At 35.8% G+C, this 21,745-nt stretch overlaps 3 protein-coding genes across 3 annotated transcripts; all 3 read right to left on the bottom strand.

The window, feature by feature from the left end:
- Positions 1–559: 559 nt before the first annotated feature.
- On the bottom strand, positions 560–4,330 carry LOC144449675 (solute carrier family 25 member 45-like). The gene is made up of 5 exons (XM_078140248.1): positions 4,297–4,330; positions 2,871–2,914; positions 2,631–2,714; positions 1,549–1,795; positions 560–1,056 (listed from the first exon to the last, which is right to left on the bottom strand). Exons 1-5 carry the CDS (start codon positions 4,328–4,330, stop codon positions 560–562), a joined length of 906 nt encoding a protein of 301 aa, XP_077996374.1.
- Positions 4,331–7,452: 3,122 nt separating this feature from the next.
- On the bottom strand, positions 7,453–18,257 carry LOC144449178 (acyl-CoA dehydrogenase family member 11-like). Its single transcript, XM_078139679.1, has 12 exons — positions 17,920–18,257; positions 15,658–15,890; positions 14,935–15,046; positions 14,002–14,119; positions 13,738–13,880; positions 12,880–13,029; positions 11,935–12,029; positions 11,589–11,688; positions 10,991–11,131; positions 10,351–10,443; positions 9,026–9,378; positions 7,453–8,711 (listed from the first exon to the last, which is right to left on the bottom strand). Exons 1-12 carry the CDS (start codon positions 18,157–18,159, stop codon positions 8,582–8,584), a joined length of 1,908 nt encoding a protein of 635 aa, XP_077995805.1. The 5' UTR covers positions 18,160–18,257; the 3' UTR covers positions 7,453–8,581.
- Positions 18,258–20,742: 2,485 nt separating this feature from the next.
- Positions 20,743–21,567, bottom strand: LOC144449443 (mitochondrial S-adenosylmethionine carrier protein-like). The gene has a single exon (XM_078139976.1). It carries the CDS (start codon positions 21,565–21,567, stop codon positions 20,743–20,745), a length of 825 nt encoding a protein of 274 aa, XP_077996102.1.
- Between the last annotated feature and the right edge of the window lie 178 nt (positions 21,568–21,745).

Here is a 21,745-nt window from a genome sequence, read left to right as displayed (position 1 = left end):
GTAGAAGAAGAAGTAGAAGTTGTAGGGTCACTCAAACAAAAAACTACCCCCACATACACAAGAGGGAGGAGTCACAGGAAAATGAGGAAAGGAAGAGGGCCATACAAAAAATATTTGAGTATTTTAGTCTAGTTCCTATACGTACTGCATCGTTACGATTTAGGTGGTTTAGTTAGAGACCACGTGCACGCACGTTGACATCCAGACTATCCAACCACTGATGATTTGATCTGTCTAAACCCCTTCTATAAATTTATCAAGCGTTATAGTAGCTGTAAGAGGCTGTTATAGTATAAGCACGTAAGATTTTATTATATTTTAATCACAATTGTACTGGAATATAACAGTTCTAATACAGCACAAGTCTGATAGTCATGATAGTCAGCACAGAAAGCTAACTGTGCTTTGCCGTCCATTGACTGTATTTTCCACTCTCACTTGCAGGAAATTGTTTTACTCTCGTCGCAAAGAGGTGATGGAACAGCCTGATATCCCACTGAATGTTACGTTACTCGTCTTTCGAACTCATTTATGCAGCAATTCACTGTAGTTTGTACACTTAATTAGTATGTGTCTTGTCCTGGCCATTCAGAACTCGTAGGATCAGCGAATATACGGCAAACGTGGCAGCATTTACAGGAAAGCCACGTACACAGTTGATTGACATACCGGTAAAAAACACCTTTATTCCACCCGTCTTGTAACTATCCACAACACAGTGCCAGAGGTTGTGATATTTGCTACTTTTAACTCCATCACCTTGGAGCCTACTTTTGATTACATCCAAAGGGTTGATGATACCCCAGGATATACTGCCTGCAGCTCCTCCTGCCAGGAGCAATGCCCAAGTGCTTGGATGATTCTGTCCTTCAAATGTAAGTTTCCTACAGAATACGTCATAGGCAAGGAAGTATATACCAAAAGATGGGACATCACGAAGTGTCAACACCGTTAAACCTCTGTAGCATCCTCTAATTCCTTCATTTTTGAAAATTGTTGCAATGCAGTGGATTGGGCCTCTGTAGATTGGCATAGTCTGACCAGGGATGGGGTTTCCTGATAAACAAAGAATAGAAGCTGTGAACCTTCATACTTATTACAAATAATTGCGTTCAAATATAGATGCAATAACTGTAGCATTGTTTTTGTTTGCAACAATTTTTAATTTTTTTCCATTTTATTTTGTGTCTTTTTACTTTTTATTTTCTGTTAGGGTTTGCTAAAGGAGGATATGACACTGAGAGAAAAATCGCTACAGTTACCTCAAACAGATCTAGAGTGTACACTTCAAAGTTTTGCAAACATTGCCACATTTCCCATGTATTACAAATTATGTTGCACTTTCTGGGGGAGGGGTTAAACTAAAACGAAGAAATTACGTTTCTTGTGCGTCAGTTTTAAAATGACACGGCCCCTAAGATTGATGTTGCGGCATACTGTCAAGCATGAAGCAACACGGTAATGGTAACAGTGGTAAATGCAACATTCAACATGGTGGGTTTGCAAGTTCCCTATTCCCTCAAAGAAATACGTAACTATTTCCATTACCTCTCCCATGTGTTTGCATTTGAAGTCTAATTTTAACCAGCTCTATTGGGCAAGCAATGCTGAGTTGAACCACACCACCTGCACAACCTGCAATGTATATATCAATATTTTCAGGGTTTTGGTTCCAGTCACGACCTTTCCATTCTGAAAGATGGCGAAGCACGTTACCATAGACACCAAAGGTAACGGCATTCTGCAGAGCAATTGTTGCCAAAGGGAAACCCATCCCTTTGTAGAATCCAAAGACCTGAAAGATTTTAATACCCATAATTCCATTAATTGTGAGCCACATAGTGACGTAGCAGGACAGCTATTGTCCGTAACTAATTTATCTTTAAAGACATAAAGTGTATAAAATATCATAGTTAACACATTTGCCTTGTATTTACATCGAAGGAATAGCGTACGTTAAAATTCACAAAACAAAAACGTCAATTGATGTGAATGATTTCTTTCTTGTCCGGTTGTTAAGACTGTCCTCTGATTATTGGATCGTCAACAATGTAGGGCTAGAAATTGTTATGTGAACAGTTATGAACCATTATTACAGATTAGGCTCGCTGAGGCAGTATATATAATTACACACACACGCGCACAGACAGACAGACAGACAGACAGACAGACAGACAGACAGACAGACAGACAGACAGACAGACAGACACATATATATAACACAGTATCTTGCTTGATACTGTTATTTATACAGCTCTACATACATATGTATTGAGCAATGGTTACTCCCGCATAGGCATTTTTTACAAATACAGAGTTTATTAACTTTATATATATATATATATATATATATATATATATATATATATATATATATATATATATATATATATATATATATATATATATATATATATATATACACTATTGCGCTCTGCCACTGCGGTATAGAGCACTGTCTTAGCAGATTGATACTCACCGAGTTATATATATATATATATATATATATATATATATATATATATATATATATATATATATATATATATATATATATATATATATATATATATATATTGTGTGTGTGTGTGTGTGTGTGTGTTCATGCTAGAGTACTAGAGTATACTTACCGTTTCATTTTTAAAAGTTGTTATCATACAGTCCAGAATCCCTCGGTATTTATGAGTAGCTAAACTCTGTGCCTGTAGTCTGGTCTAAAACAATAAAATGTTCAGTAAATGCTTTATTTCATATATGGAATTAATGAATGCCGGTAAATGACGGACGGAAAAAGTGAAAAGAAACACAGGACAGTTTTTATTTTTTTTAAATTGAAAATTTTAGTTTACCACCACAAAACGAATACATACCTTGATTGTATCCAATGGATACCCCACAAAAACACCTGTACCACCTGTAGATTTCGATATATATACAAAATTATTTAATGATAGACAAAAAATAGAATTAAAAAAATACATCATTTTAATTTCACTGAAAAAAAGTGTCTACAAACTGTTTCTGTTTTGTTCGTTGCATCAGCAGAAACTGGCTTGCGAGGCAGAACGAAACGCTAAACAACTTTGAAGTGTGGTTGTGTGTTTTATATCCGTGTAATTAACTATCTGATCTATCAAGCTGATGATCATTTTTGGATGGATGAATGAATGAATGAATGAATGAATGAATGAATGAATGAATGAATGAATGAATGAATGAATGAATGAATGAATGAAAAAATAGATAGATAAATGAATAAATAAATAAATAATAAGTGAATAAAGTAAACAAGCACGTGTTGTATGTATGTAGGGGGTATGACATCGCTACCGATTTTACATATAAACGTTGACTGCGATTTTATAAGAATATCGCCAATCCCTATAATAACGTCATTGTTCTGTATTAGGACCGTCATAGACAAGAATAAAACCATTTAGGAAAGGAATAACAGTTTACAAGCGACTGTGGCAATGACATACATACATACATACATACATGCATGCATGCATGCATGCATGCATGCATGCATGCATACATACATACATACATACATACATACATACATACATACATACATACATACATACATACATACATACATACATACATACATACATACATACAGACAGACAGACAGACAGACAGACAGACAGACAGACAGACAGACAGACAGACAGACAGACAGACAGACAGACAGACAGACAGACAGACAGACAGAGACTCCTTGACTGTACTACGCACACGTTTACATGCTACGCGTAAAATGACAAGTTATGTAACTATGTTATGTAAATTGTAATTAGAATCTGAGTTCGGCCATCGAACTTTGAATCTTAGGGAAGGTGGTAAACTCTTTCCTCTACGATTTTGTTGTTTTACCGTGTAGTTTATACAATGGACATGATGGCGAAACAATACATGACCAAGTAGAGGCAGCAGGTAGCACTATAGTATCGATAATAATCGTGCAATATCGGTCAATATCACACCGGAAGATTACACCGTCATTTGCAAGGTTACATTACAGCATAGCCCCTCCACCCAGTGGATGATTAAGCCTGTAAATAACTCCATGCCAGTGTGGTGGAGTACACATTGCTATTACAGTATGAGTCCTGTGAAGTAATGTTTGCTGGCATATATCATGATGGAAGTATCACCGACATATCGTGTAGCAGAATTTACAACAGTGGTATGAGTGGAAACAATTCTGTGTTATACTTAATCATTTTAAAACACATAAGGCTTATGTACGTGCGCACGTAAACACGATTAAACACAATGACACATTACCTCCAACAAGTCCAGCTATAAAATCGGCACTCATTTGTACACGGTACTGTATGTATTTGTAGCATCAGTATTTTCTACCTGGCCCACCGGCATTAATGCTGCAGGAGTCTTGTTGGGTACGTTTTATACGGAACTTTGGACTTGGAAGTGTACACTCGCTCCACAGATGTCCCAATAATGATGTCATCACAAGGGATCCATCGAGACTTCACGAGTGTGAAGCTACCATCATATTCATATTCATATTCACTTTCAAAAGTTGACCTCTAGCTCAATGTGAATATGATGATAGCTTCACACGTTCATCATCAGATTCGAAGTCTTCCGAATGGGTACGAACAAGCGTTCGGGCCGCGGCAGATCACATAAATCCTTCATTGGCAGGTTGAAATCATGTGATTGTAGTTACTTTTCACTTGATTTACGTGGATTTGCCAGAGTATCCAATTTACACCATGAATTATTGTTGTCATATAAAAAACTAATTTGGATGTTTAGTATGCCTTTCCCATATCTTTGAAAATGAAATATCAATATTTGGGTGTACAAAAAACCTGTATGAGTAATGTAATAAAATACGGCTTGGCTGGGTGTGTTTTGATTTCCCGCAGTGTCGCTATCTTTTAAACCCTACTTAACACTTACACTGGTGAAATTTACACAAAATAGTGTTGTCAAGACCACAATTATCACAATGTATGTAGTTCCCTTGATCGGGGAGGTTCAATGCAATCGATTGTAAAAATTATGGTCCATGACAACAATAATTCATGGTGCAAATTGGATACTCTGGCAAAAATAAGAAGAAAGCATGCAAATCCACGCAAATCAAGTGAAAAGTAATTATAATCACATGATTTCAACCTGCCAATGAAGGATATGTGATTTACCGAACGCATGTTCGTACCTATTCGGAAGACTTCGAATCTGATGATGAACACGTGAAGCTATCATCATATTCACATTGAGCTAGAGGTCAACTTTTGAAAGTGAAGATGAATATGAATATGATGGTAGCTTCACACTCGTTATTTTTATAGCTACAAATGATGAGGAGTGCAAAGTTTCGGACAAATACTTTCAAATCGGCAACCTGGAAACTACGTTCTGAAACTTCGAAAATACGTTCATGTGTTCAAAGAGAGGGGCTCAAACCTCTGCATAATGCTTTAAAATATATATTCAATGTTCGGAGTCCAAAAACGGTTGGGGGGGGGGGGTAGTATATGTATATATACCCACACTACAAACTACAAACACAAATAAAATACATTTATAGATAATAGACATATTATAAAAACAAACGTCCACAGCATTTGATACCAAGAATTAACAAACAATCAACAACAACAACAACAACAACAACAACAACAACAACAACAACAAAATCCACAATAATAAATTACGTCCTCTACGCCAAATTGTGAGTTCAAACCATATTTTCAATACGTATGTTACGGACTAAGAATCAGCAACTCACTGTAAGCTCAGAATCTAAACTTACTGTAAGCTCACGAGGATCTCACCGCATAATCTTACCACTGAAAATTATATGGAGGTATATCATCTAGGAGAGAATATGTTGTAACACAATTCCAGCAGCATTTGACTGAAACGAATATCCATTCAACAACTGGTGTTCAAATTCAGTTCCAATATATCTCTATCTTTTTCTTATAAATACATAACTCTAAATTTAAGAATATCTGGTAGTATTTGCAGCTGACGGATAAGTTGGGACTCGATTCTGACTTGTGTTGATGGAACAATGTCAGAATCAAATCTCAAATTACTTCGTCTGCACGCAGGACTAAGCAATACCGTAAGATACTATCTGAATTTATGATGATAACTAATCAAGAATCTGTCAAGATGAGTTAAATAATGAAAGAATAAAGCACATTGGGCTTTAATTGCCAATAGCGTAGGCAAGATTGTTGAATCAATCATATTGCTACAGTATACGTAGTTCAGTATTACACATGCTTTTGTTTATTTTTTCACCTTCCATCCCGCTAGGAAAGGGTTAACGTTGTGCTATGGTTTTGTTTGAACATGTCTGTCTGTCTGTCTGTATGTATGTATGTATGTATGTATGTGTGTGTGTATGTATGTATGTATGTATGTATGTATGTATGTATGTATGTATGTATGTATGTATGTATGTATGTATGTGTTTGTCTCCTTGTGGACACAATATCTCAATAACTACTACTACACCAATTCTAATGAAATTATGACAACAATGTGCACTTCATCTTACAAAACTTATTGACGTATGTTTTAGTTTGAATGAGTCTCTTGCATTATGATTTCGGTAATTTGGCAATATAGGTTCAACTTTCTTATAATGTATACATATATTTGGTGATAACAACGGCACATGTCAAACATAGCTTGCTGGTCATCTTATAGTAACATTTGTATAATTAAAGGGTTTTGGTAAAATTAGGCAATTCAAGTTCAAATTTCATATAATTTGGTAAACACAGTGATGATAGCAAAGCATGCATATGTAATATATATTGGCAATGTAGTTTTTAATTGTAATGAGTCATTTGCATAATTAATGAATTTTGGTAATTACACAATATCTTAAGAGTGCAAGCTTTAAGTTTCTTATAATTTGGTATAATTAATTTTCCAATTACAGGATGACGTATTATTGTTGTAAATATGCATCACCATCCTTTAGTCAAAAGTTATACAAGCATCAGGAGAAATCAGGCATCCAATACTATATGTATGAGATTTCCAAAGAAATCAGCCACACTCACACACTACAAAACATGTGATACACAAGATAATCCATGCCAAATGCCTGGTCAGCTACATGTTATCAGCCATTCAAGTTCAAGTCTTCTGCTATGTGGGAAATTATCACCATTTCCGTATGAGAGTGCTAAGTGAAGCAATGTAGGTTGTTTACAATAGCAGGGGAGTCATACATGCATATATTAAGTCTCATACCACTTTCATGTTCTTAATTTCTATAGCTGGACATGCATACACATCTCTTCTTTAACACATTCTACAATTCAGGGATTTCGAAACACTTCCAAGAAATACATGTATGTGTGACCTCACACACTTACACATTCATATAAAATATCCTTTGATTGACATTGATACAACTACATATTTAATATCTCTTCAATTTTATTCCATTGTGCTATTTGCTTGAGTGCAATATTTTTCTCCAGAAAAAAATAGTTCTCACGTTTACAGCAAGCACTATGAAGTTCCATCCAGGTCTGTCTATCTGACAGTGTAAAATCATTCTGAAATGGAGATATATTCATTTGTGAAGATGTACTTGCTGTTAGCAATGGTCCATTATTTGTGAGACAACTATAAAAGATTAGCTATAAATTATTGCTGTGATTGTCCTTATTTGAAAACAGCCAATACATATTTACATCTTTGCATGTTTAATTTAGCACAAACCTGATGTCTAAATATTTTCTTTCTGAATAAGAAACTTTATTACCTAAAATGTAATGTGTCCTTTCATAACATTATCTAACATTAAAATGCGTTGTCTTTGTCGTTTGTCATGTATTTATTCATAAAATTTATTTACAGTGTCTAAGTACTCTTATGGAAAAAAAACAATTGATTTAGTTACTGTTTTAGTTTGTGTCTACCTTAGCATTAGAAAGCTGACTTGCCAGTCTTATTTATGTTAGGAAAATTATTCATAATTATTCATATTCACCAAATATTCAAAAAGCCATCAATAGCACCTATAGTCTGTAAGGAATGACATGACAGGGCGCCCTCACTCATTAGTCAACCCCTTTCAGCAGGCCAGTGAGGGCTGAGTGACATGACATATCTTACAGTCTACAGCACCTAGAGCAACATTCAGTTCCCCAATGTAAATATAGAAAAAGAACTTTGATATAGTTTTAATATTTGACAAAACCTAATTCTGTTTACATAGTTTTACAGATAGCATAAATCTGTAATATCTCCAAAGCACTATTGTAAAATTGCAGATTATAAAATATAAACTCTTATATTCAAGTTTTCAAATGAGTAAAAGACACCCTGTAAATATATACCGCAAAGAGTACAAGTTTCTGAAGTTCAATTTCAGTGTGAAATTTTACAAGAAACTTAAAAACTTAGTGTCCATGTTGGATTGTAAAAGGTGAACTTTGTACATGTCTCTATTTCTTAGCCTTGTGATACTAACAATGTTATTGCTGTCTTATGCCCTTGGTTGGGAAACATTGACAGGAAAACCTTGAGTTCAGAACTCAATTCTATTTTGGGGCATTTACATTTTACAAAGTGGGTTGTCGGTGTATCCGTCCATGACAAGGGCTTTGTCCAGGTAAGTATTCTTAAATGTGTAATATCCAAGACTGTTGTTAGTCACCACTGGGCACAGATCTTGTGCACACCATCTGGAAAAATAGAAAATACATATACAAACGTGTGACTAATGACACTATCATGAACAATTCTAATAAGCAATTTATAACATGAATCGTACCTTCCATGTCTTACAGAAATAACAATGAGATATACACCGTAAAAAATGAAAACAGCATAAATTAGTGGGCAATTTTTTTGTTTTTATCAATATGCTAATTTCTAAATAGTTACATTTCAACTATTGTAATTATGCAGAATCTTACCAGAATTACATTGTTCTAAGATAAATAGACAAAAGAATGTAAAATCTACACAAAAGTCAAGAAATTTGCTTCCAACTAACCTTGCAGCTGCAGCTATGTCCTGTTCTGTGGCCTCACTCCAAGTGGCATGTTCTAACAATAGTGCTGCTATGTAGGTCCTGCTCAGACTGTATGCAAAATCCCGACCAGCTACCTCTAGTACTTTGGGCTGATTTGTCACTTCTCTTTCCAAAAATTGGCCAATTTTATTGACACTGATATTGATTGCTATGTAACTCTTTTTCATGTCCTCATTGGATGATGTTGATGCTTTTGATATCTTCAGTTTAACATCACTGAATAAGGCTTGTAAGACCTTACCATCCGTCTTGGTAATAGCTCTAACAACATCAAAACACATGATGTTTGTGGTTCCTTCCCAGATTGGCAACACCTAAGAATGCAAAAGTGTGAATGGCTGGTAATTATTACATCATAATATATGCATAATATGAACTATTACCCTCGTAGTTGAGCCTTCAGTTTTCTAAGATAAACACAAAACTAAAACTACTGTCTCATCATGTTGATAAAACAGTGATAAACTATTGAATGGACATTGGTTTAAATATAGACTCATCAGGGAGGCATCTCTGAAAACTAGTTTTTTTATAGTTCCATGAACTTGCAGTGCTGTTTTGGGACTTCCAATGTTTACACTATCTTGATCACAGGGTGATTAGAATTGCACAACAGAGGAACAGCTATCATCCACTTGTGTAATCTATCACATTGAAGAAAAATAGATTTAGTTTGCGTCTATCTTAGCAAATCAAAAGCTGGATTAGCAGTGTTGTATATTGAAAGGTTGTTGTTTGCTATCTTTGTCAGCATCTTGAAGCATCTTATCAAACCTAAAAATACCATATCACACTTTTGAGATAATTGAAACTCATTATTTTCTAGGCATTCAAATCAAAAGTACATGTACAAAATGTACATGTACATGTATGCATACCAGTATAGCTAATAAGCAAATAAGCAAATTCAGCACTAATTATAGAATTCATTTGGTTTTGAAAGGACAAGGAAGTGTTCTACTGTACGTGATCAGACACACCTGAAGTACAACATAAAGTATTTCTTATAGAGGACCTCAAAGTTAACCTTAGTTTTAATAAAGGTGTTACTTGAATTCCATATCATTTTAAGTTTAATCAGCCATATTTGAGATTACAGTGACAGACAGAGACAGACAGACAGACATATAGACAGACAGACAGACAGAGACAGACAGACAGACAGACAGACAGACAGACAGACAGACAGACAGACAGACAGACACACACACACACACACACACACATAACTACATGTATCACCACATCTCCCCTTACGGGCAATAAAAATGTTAACAAGTATTTACCTGTGCATCTCTGAATATGCTAGGTAGACCAGTATCTTCAATGTAACCCTGACCACCAAAACACTCTAAGCCTTCTGATGTAAGTGCCATGGCCTGAAAGATTGACAGATTGACAAAATCATGCAGATTGACAAAGTTATCATACAATACTCTCTAAGAATGAGATTATGTGGCACTAAGAGTAATTTTATGTATTCATTCCATATCCACAGACATTATCAGCATTGGCTTGGACCTCTAACTGACCCTTCTTCAATGGAAATACTACTCCAGTTCATATAAAAATATATTATAATCCATTTCAAATTTATTGATGTTGCTAATAGATGACTGGTTAGACGTTCATAAAGGAATGACAAGCTCAGACCATAATGATGTGCAATCACATGACAGTATTAAAAGTAAATTGTTGCAGCATTTATATGTATACGATCATGACGAAAAATGTTTTGACAGATAAAATCATGATCTCACCACAGCAACATGTTACCGGTAAGGATACTAGGCAGTTACTTCATGCCAGAATATTCTCTGTAGACATTACAATTACAATAGTATGTAACCAGGACAGTATTTTAATCACAACAGCACATTATATCTGCAAAGACAAACACCATAAAACAACTCTTACAAAAGTTACCTGTTTAGCTGTGTATAGTTTCATTAATGGTGTCAAGATTCTGAGAACCAGGATCTCATCTTCTGAAGCCATTTTACATTCATCTAAACCAAGTAATCGACTTGCTTCCATCAACATCAGAAATGCTCCTCTGGCTTCAACCTATAACACAGAGAAATGAGGCAAACTTATAACAGATCTTATGGTAGAAAATACTATTCAGTATTAATGGGTAATTGGAATACATCTTCAGGAATGAAGTACTATTATTTAGTTAAGTTATGGTAGGTAGATTATGAATGTTTCCCCAACATGAATATATAGTATGTTTTCAGGAAACATGATTATGAGATGAGAGTTTTAGTATCCTAAATGTTATCTTGCACGAAAAGAAGTTAATTCTCTTCGACATGAGGTGCACTAAAACAGTTTGCCTTTAATACTTTCTATTTGTTTTACTTGTTACACCATTCTCCTATTTATCATTATTACCAAGTAAATGTTGATGACTGGTAGAGCTACTGCATTTACTTTATGGAGCCAATTCTCTGGCTTTTGTCAAGAGATAAGAATTTGATGAGAAGAAGAAAAAAGACGCGCACAATGCAATTTATACTACCTCCATCCTTGCCATGGTCTGCATATGTACAACATGGTCACCAATTGGCTTGCCAAATGCAATTCTTCTTGTGCTGTAATCTCTTGCCAAGTTCATCATTCTGAAAACAATTTGATTTATACATTTTATATTTATTATAAATGATATACTAAAATGCACTGCCTTAGCGCCCTCACTCAAGCAAGGACACAGTACTTTTGTTTTTGTTTTTATTACAGTTTTTCTCATAACAATAAATCAAGACTAATGGGCCCAGGGAATAATATTACCCTGTAAATTGAAGTAAGGTGCTGCTTATTTTAACAACTGAGGGGAAAAAAAGTTTGCTGTTTGGGTGTGTGCCTACCTTCGCATTCCTGACAAAGCCATAATTGCATTGTGAATTCTAGACACAGTCAACATATCAGTTATTCCTGCTATACCTCTGCCTGGTTCCGATATCTAAAAGAATTACATTGATGTTTGGAAATGATATACCGATATGATACAAAATGTTCATAGATAGTGCACATACAGTAGTTTCCATCAGTAATGCTCTTGTGCAATCTACAAATAATAGTCATATATACACTCTCTGTAAAAGGTGGGTTTTAATTGTTTTAAAGTTTACACTATTTGATACTGTATGGAGAGCAAGGAGTCACTGATTCCATAAAGTTGCAGGGCATATTATGTGAATGATAGATAGCTGTAGGTTTTTTATTATAAGTTCATAACTGGAACGAAGAGTTCATGTATTGTCATTCATTCTACAGAATGGATTCAGCAAATTGCATCTAATTTGGCAAGAGTACATGTGTTGATTTGTACGTAAGAAGCAGGATTTTGAATATAATTCTGTTGGTTACTTGATGTCTGTGAAGTTGCATGGATTGGTCGAAAGTGGTCTTGTTTCCTTATTTTCAGAATAAGTCAAGTTGTGGAGTTCTATGCTCTTAGACTGATGTTGGTATTTGGCAATCCATATAACATGTCATTGGCATAGTGAGTAGTTGCACACAGCTCATTGAATATATGTTTTGTATTAGTTCTGAACTTTGTATTAGTTATGTATATTTCTGCTAAATCACTCTGCCAGCTGTTATTGTATATGATTCAATCCTCAATGAATGTAGACTTGTCATATGAGCCTAGGAGGAGTATACTAACAGTATTTCCCCATCCCCTCATCCCGGTTCAGTGACAGTGTTGCTATGATTTTGCTGAAATATGTTAATGTTTTCTGTTGAATATCTCACCTAAAGTTACTAATGTGAGTGCCAACACCATTTTCCGTATATCTTGTACTTACCAAATGTGCTGTTGTTCCATCCAGCAACAACTCTGCTGTGGGTAATTGTCGTGTTCCAAGTTTATTCTTCAGTTTCTGTATATCTATACCATTCAGTGTGCCATCAGGATTTCTGGTTTCCAAGTAGAACATTGACACTCCTTTGGTGCCCTGAAATGTCAAGATTCAAATCAAAAGCAAATCATTTTTCTTCCTGCCAATGATAAAAAACTATTATTAAACAAAGATGGTATTTTTTTCAAAAGGGTGATTTTAAGTTGAAATTTTCTCTATAGTACTATCCAGTATTTAAATCAGCAGTAGTCATGCATCAACTGAGCACTGGATTTTTGTTTTCAAGTACCCAATGATTCAGCAATATTTTGATTTGAAACTTGCCAAGTTACAATAAAAGTAAATCTGATGTACCATCTCATTAGGAATCTTTCAGTGATAGACAAAACTAGGCTTGTGAGAATAGTTAACATGGCAGGAAAGATCGTTGACTCCAAGCTAATCAAATTCTTCAAATATCCAAACACATCTACTTCATCATAAGTTCCAATTTTGTCAATCGGGTCAACATGCCGTCAAAGTGCCCTTTGCAAACACAAGTGGTTATAGGAAGTCATTAATTCCATCTGATGTTATCATTTTATTAATTGAATATGAATCACATGAATTTTGAATTCTATGATAGCAATTTTAACTTTATCATACATGTATGTTTGTCATTAAATGGACAATAACATTTTCATATTAATATTGTTATTGACATTTGAATCAAAGGAATATTTGCAACTAACTAGAATTACTGGCCTTAAGTATTCTATGTAAAATCTACTTCCTCAAATAAATACTTCTAAGAGTTAGACTTGCCTCTGTTGTCTGTTCATTGTTGTCAACTATTCTTCCCAAAGTTATGCTCATATTGGCATCAGTGGCAGATGAAAACCATTTATATCCATACAGCTTATATGTGCCATCATTCTGAGGAACAGCTAGAGTTTGTGTGCCTGCAGCTGGAAACAAAAGAAACTTACAAATTGGTGTGATATAGCAAGTCAGTGGAATAGGGAAAATTGTCTGAATTTATGCAAATACAATGACTGAAAAGTAGGAAAATTGAGAATTGTTATTTACCAACATCTGATCCCCCTTTCCTCTCTGTCATCCACTGTCCTGAAGTCCAGAACTGGTCAGGATCTCTGGAAATCAACCTTGGCCAAGCACGCTCACTTAGAACTGGATTACGGTCATTCTGTGAATAAATGTATTATAGATGTGAAAGAAATCAACTCTGGCCAAACATGCTCATATAGAACTGGATGACAATTGTAAGTAAATCTCAACACTAAATATCAAAAGCACAATTTTCCTTTTTTTTTACTTGAAACAGTGAAAATGTCAATTACTTGTTTGTTTTATCATATTGGTAATGTTACCTGAAGGCTTGATAATACAATTACTGATGAATTCTGGGGTACTTTACTCTGTGAGGGATTGTCAATCAATTTCCATGACATTCACAAGCCATTAACGGTCCAAGAGCAACAAACCTGCGGGCTTGCCTGACGAAAACGGGTGTCATAAAAGTTGTTTGCATCTCTAAAGCTGTTTGTAGTGTTACTTATAATAGCCTAATAAATTGATAACAACTGATATAAGACGGAGATAAGGTTTGCCTCAATTGACCCACTCCTTAGAAATGATCTTACGCTGTGAACTACACTGTTTACTTGTGTTATGTAAGAGCCCATCATCACATGTGTAAATATTGGTACTCTTTGATAACAAGTGGACTTGCTTCTTTAATGGCTTGTCCCAGTAATGATTCATGTAAATTTATGCTGAAAAATTGAATCACTTTGTGTGATCAAGGTCTGCACTAGATGGATTGAAATGTCACATTCATTTCTATGTGACCATTCCAAAGTAACTATATATGTTTTACTGTCCTATCGAACAATACATTTTGTATTATTCTCCATCATCCATTTAGAATGAAGATAAATAGTAAAATGAGAGGAATGAACTATAACAAGTAAAATAATTTGCATGACTCAAACAACCCACCTCATGGATTCTATCAATGGTCTGAAGGGCTCCATCGGTCATAGCTAGCGGACAGGAATACATACCAGATGAGGCATCAAATAAGTAGACCTTGGCAACTTGGTAAACACGGCTAAAAAGAACACAGTAAATCACATTTAATGATTCATAATTAAGACTCGAACAACCCACCTCATGGATTCTATCTATGGTCTGAAGAGCTCCATCTGTCATACCTAGTGGACAGGAATACATACCAGATGAGGCATCAAATAAATAGAGCTTGGCAACTTGGTAAACACGGCTAAAACAACACAGTAAATATACATTTTGTATATAAATATATATTACAAGGCTGAGACACTTGCATGAATTATAATTTCTCATAAGTCTATGTTTACTGATTGAGGATTACCTGGCCTCAATGGGTGAAAAGGACTACTGGTGAAAATATCAGCTAGGGTTTTCAGTTTTTCAGTTTCAACTTTGATTTAAATTAATAAAGTATTACATGATATTTTTGTCATTATTATCATAGCATATATAAAAGGGGAAGGGTACAAGTTACAGAGTAGCAGTATGGTTTTCTAAGATAACATAGAAAGCACCAACCTACTTATTTTTTTGAAATGCTGTTTTATACTGTCAAGATTCTTAGGACTGTATTGTACATTAAACCCTTCTGTTACCATCCTCAGGCATTGCCACTATGTTTGTTCAAAAATATAAGTGAGCTACTTTTACCTCCATGGTCCAAATTTTCTTTCATATGGTATAGCCACCAATCCTTCTTCCGCTGATATTCTGTGCAATGTTTTCCATGCTGGGCTTATAATCAGTTCATCCACTTTGTTGCCCCAAGCATCATATTTTTGGTGACTTGGGGGGTTCACTTCACACTCTCTGCCAAGTTTATAGATGTCTGTTGCAACACGATGTCCAAACTGTTCTAGGTCTGGTGAAAACTGTCCAAGAATCTATTACCAGGGTAGATAGACAAGACAGAATGAAAGAAATAGAAGAGGAAACACTAACAGTTTGTTGAGATCCTAATTCGAAAATCTAACACCAACCTAGAGGCCCATGTTGGATTGGGAATAGGATAACAATTTTCTGGTCAAGCTATTGAAACTTTTGGTTCTGAACAAAATAAGGACTATGTACACATTTCATTCTCTCTATGATCTCAAAATGTACAATGCCATTAATAAAATATGTCACAGAAAATTACAAAACTCTACAAAAAATAGCACCAATGGCAAGTACTGCAGAGCTTTAGCAATGATTGATGACGTGACTTCCAGAGGGTTTGATTGGTAGGACATCATTCTGTCTTCTCAAGTTAATTCATACCAATCCTTGTTGCTGTCTTTGCACAAGGTTACAGGTACTATTATTGGTTTATATTATGTGTATGGCCATTGTTGCTATGCTTATTTACATTTATATGATTGACACATTACTATCTCAGCAAAGGGCACTGGCATTTAGTTGCGATGTTGTTGCTAGGTGAATTAAAAATGTTCATCCACTTGCCCACTCATTTTTATTGTTATCTTTGCAATATATATGAGTATATCATCAGTTGGCTGTTGCTATGGGCATGGTCCTGTTGCTAGGCATATGTGTCCATTTTTGAATGTTTATTCACATGCCTAATTATCCATCCATATTCGTATTTGAAATATACACCATCATTATTACACTGTTGCTATGGACAGTCTTGTTGCTTGGCACGTGTTAAATTTTTGAATGATTAACCACTTGCCAATCCATCCCTGTTGTGAACTTTAGAATATCTATCATTTGGCTGTTGCTATGGGTGTGTAAGTTGTTTACATACATACACACAGACAGACACTCTACCACGACTATAACACTACCTGAACTACATGACATATCAGTTGTGCTAAAAATGTGAAAAGGGTCAGTGTAGTATATATGACACAGTGTTATGTCATACAATTGTCATGTCATCACCTTGGACTTTGTATTTAGAGCTAATACCATATGTTTTGAATAATTTAGATTCAGACAATTTACAATGATGGATTTATAAAACAAACCAAATTATGAGATACTGGATAGCAACCATGGAAATGAGGAATGGGAATGAAAGAACCTAGATCTACAAGCGCAATATAACCATCTGCCATCACACCATTACCATGACATCAAACCCCCTCGCCTTAAAGCTCAATTTCAACACATTAATTTTTATATAAATTTCTTTAATAAACAAGACAAAGTAAAACATTCACTTCTACATCTACTTGATACATAGCCTAGAAACCAGTCATGTGGGGGATATTTGTTCTCACCACTCCCCTACCACACCTGGTATTTTGCTGGTGGCTGATTAGTCAAACCTAAAATTAGATCACGATTTCCTGCAGCATGCAGCAACAATTGAATTATGTTTACATCGCATAGCTCAACCCTCAAAGTTTGTTCTAATTGTGACGAATGACTACTGATATATGTCATCTCACAGCAGGCATATAGTATAACCCAATAAAAATTTGTGCCCGATTCCTGGCCGAAGCTTCCAGGTGCCAGGTGTGGTTAGGGGAATGGTGAGAACAAGAATCCCCAGATTCTCAGCTACTTGATACTGTACATATGAAATATGCAAGGTTCTGTTTTATAGTTTGTGATAGCCTTTACTTTAGGTTACAGATCTTGTCTTAGCTTATTTATTGATGCTTGAGTTTGAAAGAAGTGATCATGCTTGCACCGAGATGGGGTGATTACATGACCAGTTTGACTCATTGACCATCAGCATGGAATTCCATATCACTCGTACAGAGTTGAAATCCATCTATTATAATTTACATAAGTGATTGGTCTAAAGACAATGCATTGTACACGATTGTAAGTACATGTATAGCCTAAGACCGTAAGGCCTAAGGGCACTATTTGGTAGGAGTGTGTCAGACTCTAAAGCTATCTTACTCGAGTCAAAACACAGTGTACTGTTACAAAACCTTTCTCCTGTTATATTACCTCTTTCGGCACAACTCTCTTCAGGTATCCCCTGAGTGTTGCATCTCCCAAATACTGATTTTCCAATTGAGCCTGTGGCTGAAAGAAGTCACCTCGTCTGGCACTAGCAAATGGCCATTTATTATCTGTGTCAGCTGGTACAGATTTGTTTTCACGAGCAATGTTTGCCGTCGCAGTTGCCGAGCTCTTGTGTCTGATTTGACTCAGACACCGGAGCTGCAATGGCTTCAGACGATACATGGTTTGTTGCGAATGAACTAAATTGCAATGTAAACATTCAAGTGTTCGTAAAGTTTGTAGACGTCGACGGTGTAGCAGTTCACACAAGACAGACTCTAAGTAGGTCACTTACGTCTGACGTCATTCGCAATTTACAATTTTTCGCGGCAGAGGGCGCTTTTCACCACGACATGTCCTAGATCATAGGAGGGCGAGTGGGTGTGCTTTCAATTTTCATGGAAATTCGACCAGATAGATTGCAGATTGGCACTGTGAACAACTTTAAATGCCTTCAAGGGAAAACTAACATATCATCAACTTAGTGTTTGTTACTGCTAGAATGGAACTATCATAGTGGATGTTCACATTGCCATCTGTATCCACTTTATATTCATGGTATTTGAAAATACTATCAGTGCAAGAGTCAAAATGGTATCCTCAACTTCAAAGAGGTACCTGGTAATTAAAAGTGAAGTTTTGGAGTGCTATTCAGTAGTGGATATACTTTTACGCCAGAACTTTATTCAATTTGTGTTACCACAGCAGCAATCAAGGTTTCTGCTTACTAAGATAGACACAAACTATAACTATTGTCACAACAGTGTAAACCAAATTAACGGCTAAGATAAATACAAACTAAAACTATTGTTGTTTGGCATGGGTGACAGTAGTATCTCTACTGTGCATATATAATCACCCTGTAATCAAGATAGTGTGTGGCAACTACTAAATAAAACTACCATACCAAGAGTATAATAAACAGATATCCATTCAAAGCTTCTATCAACATTTTCATTTTAGTTTGTTTGTATCTTAGTATGGTCAAATTGATTACTGTTGTTGTATGTATAAATTTTATGTAATGGATTGATCATAGTGAAACCCTTGGAAGGGTTCAATTGGAAAGCATAAACTTTCTTATTAACAGGCAACTAATGTAGTTTTGCCCATTATTTTCTAACCAATCAGATTGAACATTACAAAAGGCTTTACATTTTACCCATCTAATTGAAACATTAATCATGATAGGTTGTTAGTATGTGTGGAGTCATGATGGATGAATGGTTAGCGTGACTGGCTTGGAATCTACAGGTTGCAGGTTCGAGCCCTGTCACTGCCTGCTGTTTGTTTCTGAATGGTTACGACTGTGCCTCAGTCAACCCAGCTGTATAACTGGGGACCTGGTAGGATGTAGGTTGCAATGTGAAGGCTTTAATCATATGCGCTGAAATGGCTGCAATGGATTGCATGCTCCCTGGGAAGCTGAGGAAGACTAAAGGGCTGTTGTGCCATTCTGATCTGAGCCATGGGTAATAATTGTAAAGTGCTTTGAACACGGCGTGGGAAAGTGCTATATAAGAACCCAACATAATTAACATTATTAATATAAATGTTTATTAAAATATATGCCATACAGAGACATACATTTGTGGTATTTTGATATGAGCTACAAGAACTGAAATTTTTTCAAAAGTTTTCTAAAATACATACAAAATGTTAAATTTGCATGGCATATCCCTAAGGTAGGGAACGCTTGTTGATTCTAAGATTCTATGACTGTGAGGTAATATTTATGAGGTAATATCTGCTTCATGTTTGACACTGAGTTTAATGACCAATATCAATAATCTACCTCAGTCTAGCTAGATTTAAACAATCTAAGTTTTATAATAGCTCTCTATGTATTTGAGTGTGTGTGTATGCATTCATGTATGCGTTCATGTGTGTGTGTGCATGTGTATATACGTACGTACGTATGTACGTATGTACGTATGTACGTACGTACGTACGTACATACGTACGTACATACATACATATGTATGTATGTATGTATGTATGTATGTATGTATGTATGTATGCAGACATGCATCAGTATTGTGTGAGTGGTTTTTGTAAGCATGTGTTTACAACATATGCTTGCCAGTAAATCATATTGCAAATGTAAAATATTACAAAATACTTTCAACTGTGTTATTGCTCGTAACTTGATATTTGAAACTGTATAAAAACATGAGATCTCTTTTTTACCATCATAAATATATGTATGTAAATAAATTATCCAATAAATCAAATATCTAATGAATCACATATATCAGTATGTAAATCATTGACAAGTGTGAAAATCCAACACGAGCAGATGTTTACCAATGAAACAGAAATTCATTAGTAAATATGAAGTATTAGTATCCATCATCATCATCATCAGCAGCAGCAGTACCACCACCACCACCACCATCACCATGCATCATTATCATCATCACCATCAGCAGCAGCAGTACCACCACCACCACCACCACCACCATCATCATCGTCATCACCACCACCACCACCACCACCATAATCATCATCATCATCATCATCATCATTTCTCACTGTTGATAGGGTCAAAGGTCGTTAAGGTTCAAAGGATTTTCTAAAGTCTAGTCCAGTGCATGTATAAACTTGCAAGTTTGATGGATTTGATAGGAAAGATGAGAAGAGTGGTTGTCTAGAAATGGTGCAGCCTTCCAGTATTTGTCTAGCCTAGCTTGCCAACTATACATGTTCTGATAGATACAAGTTGTTGTAAAGTTGGAAAGTATTCAGACATTTCACACAGTCCCTCTATGATAAGAGTGTCTTGGATTTTTCATATGCACCAAAGAAAATACAACCACCGATACTGATTAAAAGAGTCCTTGGTACAACACCAGCAAACAACCCTCGCAACCCTTCCTTCATCCACACTTTCTGAACGACTGTCAGTAATGCTGTTTCAGTGCCAGCTTCAGCAAGCATAATCCTTGTTTTAGCCACATCAAGAGGTGTGGTCAGTGCTGCAGATATTCCACCCGCTACAGCACCACATATTGCAGATTGCCATGGATCCACGAGTCTACCTTGTTTCCTGGACCATATATTTTTGGCTAGTTCCCACAAAGGCATTTGTATGAATGAGAAAGGTATCTCTCTTAAAACTGTACTGCAATATCCTCGATACAGACCAAAAAATCCCTCTTGTCGTATAGTTCTTCTGAAGATATACAAACTGGACAACTCTCTATTTGCCTGTGCCCTCTGCTTGACTACTTCTACTGGTACACGTACCAAACATGCTGATACTTCACCTACAGATGCAGCTATCATATGGACAACTGGGTGGTACCTGCTTGGAACATGACTGCCAAGATTTTGTTTGAAGCATTCATAGGTACAGAAGAAGATGGCGGCATTGGGGGCAGAGCCTACTGCAACTGATGCCAGACCAGAATAAATACCACGTAGTCCACCAGATTTCCAAAATCCTGCTTCACTTTGAAGTCGAGTTTTCACAGTATCAATTGGAAATAGTGCAATATCAACAGCAGTACCAGCAACACCTCCAGCCATCAATGCAACTGTGAAGTTTGTAGGTTTCTCTTCCTGCATTTCACTTTGTTCAATTTCCATAATTCTCAATGGCTGACTAATGGGTTAAAATGTCTGACACAATGTATCGCACTTTTTCACTAGGTTGATCACATGAATTATAGACCTGTCAAGTATTACACGTGCCTGTACAGACGACCTGACGCTGACATGATGACATCACTGGGCACTGATAACCGATGCGATAGCGTTATATAGC

Source organism: Glandiceps talaboti, chromosome 18 (genome assembly GCF_964340395.1).
Source record: "Glandiceps talaboti chromosome 18, keGlaTala1.1, whole genome shotgun sequence".
NCBI classification, from domain to species: Eukaryota; Metazoa; Hemichordata; class Enteropneusta; family Spengelidae; genus Glandiceps; species Glandiceps talaboti.
Note: the sequence above shows the minus strand (reverse complement) of the source record. Positions and strands in the feature narration are given on the sequence as shown.

What these genes read in the sequence shown, in the direction of transcription:
- LOC144449675 (XM_078140248.1), bottom strand. Translation starts at nt 4,330, where the DNA reads ATGAGTGCCGATTTTATAGCTGGACTTGTTGGAG. An exon ending in ATCCATTGGATACAATCAAG is followed by an intron (nt 2,715 to 2,870) that starts GTATGTATTCGT and finishes TTATTGTTTTAG; the next exon opens with ACCAGACTACAGGCACAGAG. An exon ending in CAACTTTTAAAAATGAAACG is followed by an intron (nt 1,796 to 2,630) that starts GTAAGTATACTC and finishes AAAATCTTTCAG; the next exon opens with GTCTTTGGATTCTACAAAGG.
- LOC144449178 (XM_078139679.1), bottom strand. Translation starts at nt 18,159, where the DNA reads ATGTATCGTCTGAAGCCATTGCAGCTCCGGTGTCTGAGTCAAATCAGA. An exon ending in CCATTGATAGAATCCATGAG is followed by an intron (nt 14,120 to 14,934) that starts GTGGGTTGTTTG and finishes ATTTATTCACAG; the next exon opens with AATGACCGTAATCCAGTTCT. An exon ending in AGACCATGGCAAGGATGGAG is followed by an intron (nt 11,132 to 11,588) that starts GTAGTATAAATT and finishes TCTGTGTTATAG; the next exon opens with GTTGAAGCCAGAGGAGCATT.
- LOC144449443 (XM_078139976.1), bottom strand. Translation starts at nt 21,567, where the DNA reads ATGGAAATTGAACAAAGTGAAATGCAGGAAGAGAAACCTACAAACTTC.